Consider the following 8106-nt stretch of genomic DNA (forward strand, 5'->3'; position numbering starts at 1 on the left):
TTTTAGTAGAGACGAGGTTTCGCCATGTTGGCCAGGCTGGTCCTGAACTCCTGACCTCAGGTGATCCGACCACTTCAGCCTCCCAAAGTGCTAGGATTACAGGTGTGAGCCACTGCACCCAGCCGAGTCTGTATAATCTTTCTATTTCCTCACAAAGCAGTTTTTCCTGCCTAAATATGAAAGACATATTAACACTTTTTTTCCCCTAAGTTATCAAAGGAATCACACAAACTAGGTAAATGATCAAATCTAAAATGTAAGCTCTTGAAACCCATCCTCCCAAACTCTAATCCCTATCCTAATTTGGATCCATTCCCATCCAAACTGGATAATAAAACTGAGCCAGCAAATAATCTACAATAGTACAATAGTACCATGGCTCACCTAATCTCAACCACAATATTTAGGAAATGAAACCAATGAGCTATCTTAAAAAATTTAAAGTCTTCGTATTTTTAAACTGAATTATAAATACCAAAAAGCTTCACATTATTAAAGTGGCTTTGTAAAATGACAGTTAAAATCTGTATATACTGCAAGGTGTCACCTACCTGATAGTGATGCAATCGGCCACTCTCTCCCTTGGATCCTGTGTGTCCAACAGTGCCTAAACCAAAACACCCTGCTAGGAACTGCAGCCTCACAGACGTGAGTAGTGTGGATGACTGGAAGCCTGAACTCAACCTGCTTCCTGCCAGTGAGATGCTACCTTTTTCTTCCATCCCAGACAATAGAACGAGGATCTGATGAAGTGCCTCTAAACGAAGCTTGAGGAAAAAAACATATTTTAGAGTTCTTCATTGAACTCAGACACAAAGAAACTCTGGATGCCAAAGACAGTATTTTTAACACTTAGAAAATTCTGACATTTCATATGAATCTATTCTACGATAAACATTTATTTTATTATTACTTTTTATGAAGATATTTCTAAAAATTCTATAAACATACTTCAGAATAAAAAAGGTTAGAGTACAATAGGAAAAGTAGTAGCTTTGGATGTAGGAGGCATAGTTTCAAGGACAGACTCTTTTATCTTACTGTGTGGCCTTGGGAAAGTCTCTTAACTTACTGAATTTGTTTCCTCATATATAAAATAAGACTAATAATACCTTATCTAATCTATTCACACAGCTACTGTGAAGCTCATAAGGAGATGTACGTGAAGGTTTCAAAACTATAAGGTAGCACTGCTATTGCTTTCTTAATTAAGTTTACATAGAATGAATACTCTTCAGTCTAGGAATGAGAAATACTTCTGAACTATTTATCTGTGGTTTTCTTGAACTTCTGCCCCTATTTTCCCTAGGAAGACACTCCCCATCACTGTAGCTGATCAGCTTATCCTTCTTCTTCTAAAACATTATTTTGAAATAATTTTAAATATACAGAAAAGTTGTAAAGATGGTACAGAGAGTTCTTGTATACTCTTCCTTTAGCTTCCCCTAATGTTAACATCTTGCATAACCATTGTACATTTATGAAAACTAAGACATTAACATTGGTATAATACTATTAACTAAACCTAAAGTAAAACAGTATTAGTTAAAATACTTTGTTTGGATTTTAGTTTTTCCATAATGTTCATTTCCTGTTCCAGGATCTAATCCTATATACTGCATTGCATTTAGTTGCCATGACTTTTCAGTCTCTCCTACCCTGTGACAGATTCTGTCTTTCCTTATTTTTCACGACCTTGACACTCTGGAAGAGCTGTTCAGGTATTCTGTAGATGTCCCTAAATTTTGGGTTGTCTGATTTTTTTTCTCATGATTACACAGGAATTATGGATTTGGGGGAAGAATACCACATAAAGTGTTCTCATCATACTATATCAAGGGTACACGATTTCAACATGCACACATCACCAATACTGGTGATGCTAATCTTTATTTTTTTTATTTTTTTGAGATGGAGTTTCACTCTTGTTGTCCAGGCTGGAGTGCAGTGGCACGATCTCGGCTCACAGCAACCTCTGCCTCCTGGGTTCAAGTGATTCTCCCACCTCAGCCTCCCAAGTAGCTGGGATTACAGGTGTCTGCCACCACACCCAGCTAATTTTTGTATTTTTAGCAGAGACAGGGTTTCACTATGTTGACCAGGCTGGTCTCAAACTCCTGACCTCAGGTGATCCACCCACCTCAGCCTCCCAAAGTGCTGGGATTACAGGCGTGAGCCATCGTGCCCAGCCAATCTTAATCATTTAGTTAAGGCGATACCTGCCAGGTTTCTGCAATGTAAAGTTACAATTTTATCTCCTTCCCATAGCCTATTTGTTAGAAGCAAGCCACTAAGTCCAGCCCACCCTCAAGGAGCGAAGAATTAATCCCCACTTCCCGCAGGGAGAACTATGAAAGAATTGTGGACATGTTAAAACCACAATAATTGATAAATATTTGGGGGGAAAAACTTTAAGGCTATGCAAACATCTCATGTCTCTTTCAAGTTTTGCTTACTCATTTTAGCATTCATTAGTGGGACTTGATTGCAGCAATTATTTCTGTGAGGTTCTAATCTAAAGCAGGTGTCTAATTTAAACTGAGACAAATGGGTCAAAAATGAAGGCTCAGGGCCAGGAGCGGTGGCTCAGGAGGCCTGTAATCTCAGTACTTTGGGAGGCCGAGGCAAGTGGATCACCTGAGGTCAGGAGATCGAGACCAGCCTGGTCATCGTGGTGAAACTTCATCTCTACTAATAATACAAAAAATTTAGCCAAGCATGGTAGCACACACCTATAATCTCTGCTACTCGGGAGGCTGAGGTAAGAGAATCGCTTGAACCCGGGAGGCAGAGGTTCCAGTTAGCCAAGATCTCGCCATTGCACTACAGCCTGGGCAACAAGAGCTAAACTCCATCTCCAAAAAAAAGAAAAAAAAACGGCTCTGATGACCTATTGTCATCAACCAGTCTCACCCTAGTTTCTAGGAGACATGTGAAGACTTCTGAGTATACTGTTCTGAGAGATGACAATTTTAAAATGCACTTTTGTCTAGTTCAAACAAAATAATGTGCTGTTCTAGTTAAGAAAGTTATGTTTAAAAGCTCAGGTAGAGGAAAGGTGAAGGCAAGAAATAGAAGAAAAGGAAAGGTTTTCCCTAGAACTATACATTCAATGGTTCAGTTTAAGCTTCCAGAGCTCTCATAAGGAGTAAATATCAAAGACTTACTTCTGCCCTTAACTGCTGCTGTTCCATTGCAATGATGGAGGCCTGGGGACTTGTAGACATACTTTCCTCTGGCTCTTTAAAACCTGGGGCATTCCCCACATCTCCACTCACAAAGCTTACAACATTTTCAATCAAAGTGTGAACTCCCAAAGACTTGGTAAGATCAAAATCAGACTCAAAGGAATAGGAGGAGTTGCATAACCAGTCTCTGCTATGTTTCAGGCGAGCCCAAGAGTCACTCAGGGATTCCAACTGACTGTGCATAGGACCTATATACAAACAGAATAAACATATATCAACAGCAATCAAGTGGAGCATACATTCTGAAACTAGATAAGGCTGAGTGCTGCTACCATAACCAACTGGTGGAAAATGGATACTCATGTTTGAATACACGCATGCATTAAGTGATTCTGAGCAAAATGCTTTGGTAAAAACAACAAACAAACAAAAATTACAGCAATGTAAGAAAATAAAGGGAAAGCCCTGTTTGATGTACCAGTGTCTCTGTAAGCGCTTTAGCAACACGCTGCCACAAGAAAAAGAAAGGCAGAAGCTGTTCTCAAAATGCTTAGCTTAAAATGCTCTGCAGTATTAAACCAGATCATCATTTATGAACAAAAAGGAACTAGGCACTTAAGACACTGCTGGTAAGACCTACTCAAAACAGAAAGATTTCATCTAATTCAACACTATTATTACAAAGAGCAAGTTAAGACTGAACAAAGTCTCTACATATCTGCAATGAAACATTACCAAAAAATGAATATAGAAGGGCAAGTAAACTTACACAAAAAGGAGACACAAACATCACCCTTTGGGTTTCATTAATATAAGGAACATTCTCACTGACTGTGTCATGTGCATATTTACTGCAGGTTGTGAAACTCCTATATAGAGGAAGCAAAGTTTCACAGACAAGAATATATGAGATTTACTGTAAAATGATACCTATATAAAATTATCAAGTGGCATCAAAATAGTTGCTAAATATAATACCATTAGACTTGCCAGTGGGTATTTTTTAAGCTAAAATATTTACATTAGACAGCAAAATGTTAACATGTTTGAATACAAGGGCAACTGTCCAAGTCATATGTCAATATTAGCTTTAAATAAATATATAAATGTTCAATTCTTACAAATCTTTATAATTTAACTGATCTCAGGTACATGAATTTGATTAACTACAATCTTTTTGTTCATGACATCCTCTCATCATTGGTCCATGCATGGCCCAATTTTGAAATCACATATTTATAATAAATATCTGTGAACACAAGAACTAGAAAACTAACAGTAACTTCTATCTATTTACTCCTCCTCCAGCCCATCTCTTGCTACCTAAAGTTTTATTATCCTAAAGCCTGGGTTTGTTATTTCCTTGTTTTTATTGTTTTAATGTATTCCTGAGATGAATAATGGTTTTAGTTGTCACTGACTTTTAAAAGAGTATCATTTTATATCAACTTTTTGGACATACTCTTTTCATTCAATATAATATTGTTAACATTCATCCATATTACTATGTGTAACCATGGTTCATTTATTTGATTGCTGTATAATATCCTATTATGTGAATATACTAAATTTCTCAATTAGGAAAGCATCTTAAGGCACCCAATTAAATATGCATGATAAAAATTATATCAGTTATATAACTAGATAGAAAAGTTTGGGAAGGTAACTACTTAAACACTAATGCCCACAGAGAAAACAAACTAACACAATATTCAATGTATAATCTTATTTTTGAATTACTATACTGGTGTCAAACCCTAGGACTTCAAAATTCATAACAGGGAGCTAATATTATAAAGTAACTATCAAATAATTTATATTTATCCTAGTAGAATAATGTAGAATGGCAAAGAATATATGGTTTATCTGCCTTCTGTGTTTTAGTAAGAATTATTAAGATTAAAAAAGCCTTAATTTTCACCACTGCACTTCCGTCTGGGTGACAGGGTGAGACCCTGCCTCCAAAGAAAAAAACCTTCATTTTCAGTCTTGCTGAACATGAAAAATAACAACCTAGCAAACAATTTCCCCAAATTGTAGAGCTGAATATTCTTTCATGTAACACAGAAAAGACTGAAAATCCAAAGAATAATATCACAGATGCATAATGCATTACGTTGAAAATATTTAAAGAATAAAGCAGAGGCTAATGCACAAAATACATACATTCTTTTTTCATTTCCTTAAAGCACCTCAAATTCAGAATCTGTATTTAGCCTTAACTTACAAATGACAGCTTCTGACTCCTCACATTGAACTTGTTTTCTGGGGGGTGTTTTTTATTTTTAATAATAAAATTTCAGAATAAAAGGTTCTTCTAGTTACTAATACTTATAAATTACTTTTCAAAATGAATACAAAATGTGCAAGGAACTAGTATTAGAACTGCAGAAGAAAAAGAGACCTTAAAGATTATTTAGTCCAATTTTCACAATTGAGGAAACAGAGGCACAAAAAAATTGGTTTGTCAAATAATGACATTAATTCCTTAATTTTATGGGAGGTAGTCTTACATATTCATTATTAACCAACTCACAAATCACTGAAGGAAATTTCAATTGCCTTCCTATATAAAGGTTCACTCATGAATCTACCAATACTGAACTGTCTTCATATAAACCAAAATATTCTATGGAATGGCTGACGAAGCCCAAAATTAAATCCTCTGCAATTTAAAGCAGGGGTCCGCAAACTTTTCCTGTAAAGGGCCAGATAGTAAGTATTTTAGGCTTTGCAGACCATGAGGTCTCTGTCACAACTACACAACTCTGCTGTTGTAGTATGAAAGCAACCACTTAAACAAATGAGTGTGGCTGTGTTCCAATAAAACCTGATAAACAAAAATAGGTGCTAGGCCAGTCTTGGCCTCCCAGCTGTAGTATGCTGAGCCCTAACAGATGAAATTAACCCAAATGTAACTTAGTATAAATAAAATATTAAGAACAGGAAACACACTATACACAAGCATCAGGATAAATAATTTCCAACAAAATATTTAGTTTGACATGAAAAATACTTGAAACACAAAAACTTACAATTTGGAAATGGGAGATGAAAGAACTTAAATTTTTTTTTAAAGTATAATAATCTGATAACTTTGGTTTGCTCTGTACTATCTGAATATAGAAAATATTATATCTGAAAGGGGTATTAAAAGCTTCTACATAACAATTAAGACTAAGCCCAAATCTTGGTATTATTTCAGAATCACCTATTATATAAAGAAAATGCAAAACCCAACAAAAAATTTTTGAGATTGTTTACTTGTCCTTACAAGTTTGGTTTTTAAATGGAATTTTCAAAATGAACATGGCAGAGCTGCAATACATACTTTATAAACCATAAAATATGTAGGCAAGCTAAAAGGGGAAAAAAATTAAACATGCCATCGTGTACTTGCTTGAAGCTCTTCTTTTTTCTGGGGCTCAACTGGCCAAAAAGGAGTAAATACACTACCACACAAGAATCAGAAAACAAAAGGAGAAATTTGATACAGGAGAGAAACATTTACATTTAATTTTCTTTATATCATCTAATTTGAAATGCACAGACAAAACAGCATTTCGCGCATACATGTTATACCATGAAACACACATGTTGATAAATGTTTCCAGTATTATTTTAGCAATAAAACCCTAACAAAATATTTAAAGACCTAGGGGTGAAAATCAAACCACACAGTATTTTAACTAATAAGATTTCTGATGTTGCTTCTTAAGTTGCTGCTTTGATACCCCACAACTTTTCACTGTATCATCTTCAGCTTAAATATGAAAACTAAAATCAAGTATCTGCAAAAAGGTACTGTCTTTCTGTGAACAATCAGCTTAGTTTTGTACAACCACAGCAAATCTTTTAAGATTTATCAAAGTACCAAATTACTAACATATTTTTACAGGTTTCATCAAGAATTTTATCAGGCTGTATGAAAATTAAATGAGTTATTATAATATTTGTGAAGGGCTTAGAATAATGCCCATATAGTAAGTAGTTTATAAATGTTTACTAAATACAAATTTCATATTGCCTGAGGTGCTAAGCAGAAGAAATGTTTCATCTACCTCTTTTAGAAGTAAATTTAGCTGGCCGGGCACAGTGGCTCACACCTGTAATCCTAGCACTTCGGGAGACCAAGGCGGGGGGATCAAGACCAGTTGAACCAGGAGTTCAAGACCAGCCTGGCCAACATAGTGAAACCTCATCTCTACTAAAAATACAAAACTTAGCTGGGCCTAGTGGCGTGTGCCTGTAATCCCAGCTACTGGGAAGGCTGAGGCAGGCGAATTGCTTGAATGGGAACCCGGGAGGAGGAGACTGCCGTAAGCCAAGATGACGCCACTACATTCCAGCCTAGGCTACAGAGTGAGACTGTTTCAAAAAAAAAAAAAAAAAAGTACATTTAGCTTTGGTGCCTCTAAATAGCTGAGCACGGTGGCTGAACTAAATGCATCTGCCCACATTTCTCTGCCCCTTCCTACATATTCACTTTCTTAGACCAAGGGCTTAGACCAATTGTGAAACATTAACTCAAGTGAGGGGAGAAAAAGGCGCAATCGTGGTTCAACAGTGTGAATCTTAGTATCCCCATTGTCAAATACTGAGATTACAGGTAATGGGCCCTCTCAAGGAGGAGCCTTTGCAGGCATGGAAAGAGCAGTTGAAAATGTGTACAACCCCATTGTCATTTACACATCCATTTAACTTCAGTAAACAGGATATAATCAACATCATTATCTCTCTCCTCTTCCTCTCATCAGACTTTTAGTAATTCAAGACCACTGAGACTAGAAACTGCAAATGCTGTTACGAGGGAAAAAATTTTACATTTTCTCCTCAAAATATTGGAAGGGGTAAACAAGCACACAGAATTCTTGGCCAGGCACGGTGGCTCATTTCTGTACTTCCAGCACTTTGGGAG

At 36.3% G+C, this 8106-nt stretch overlaps 1 protein-coding gene across 1 annotated transcript in view; it reads right to left on the reverse strand.

The window, feature by feature from the left end:
- HERC1 (HECT and RLD domain containing E3 ubiquitin protein ligase family member 1) overlaps positions 1–8106 on the reverse strand; it is a 250627-nt gene that overhangs the window by 93722 nt on the left and 148799 nt on the right. The window contains exons 28-29 of the mRNA XM_011969255.1: positions 3168–3436; positions 552–767 (exon numbers count right to left, since the gene is read on the reverse strand). Of these exons, the coding sequence (XP_011824645.1) occupies positions 552–767; positions 3168–3436 (485 nt within the window). The remainder of the gene's footprint in view (positions 1–551; positions 768–3167; positions 3437–8106) is intronic.

Source organism: Mandrillus leucophaeus, unplaced genomic scaffold (assembly GCF_000951045.1).
Source record: "Mandrillus leucophaeus isolate KB7577 unplaced genomic scaffold, Mleu.le_1.0 Scaffold12, whole genome shotgun sequence".
Lineage (NCBI taxonomy): Eukaryota > Metazoa > Chordata > Mammalia > Primates > Cercopithecidae > Mandrillus > Mandrillus leucophaeus.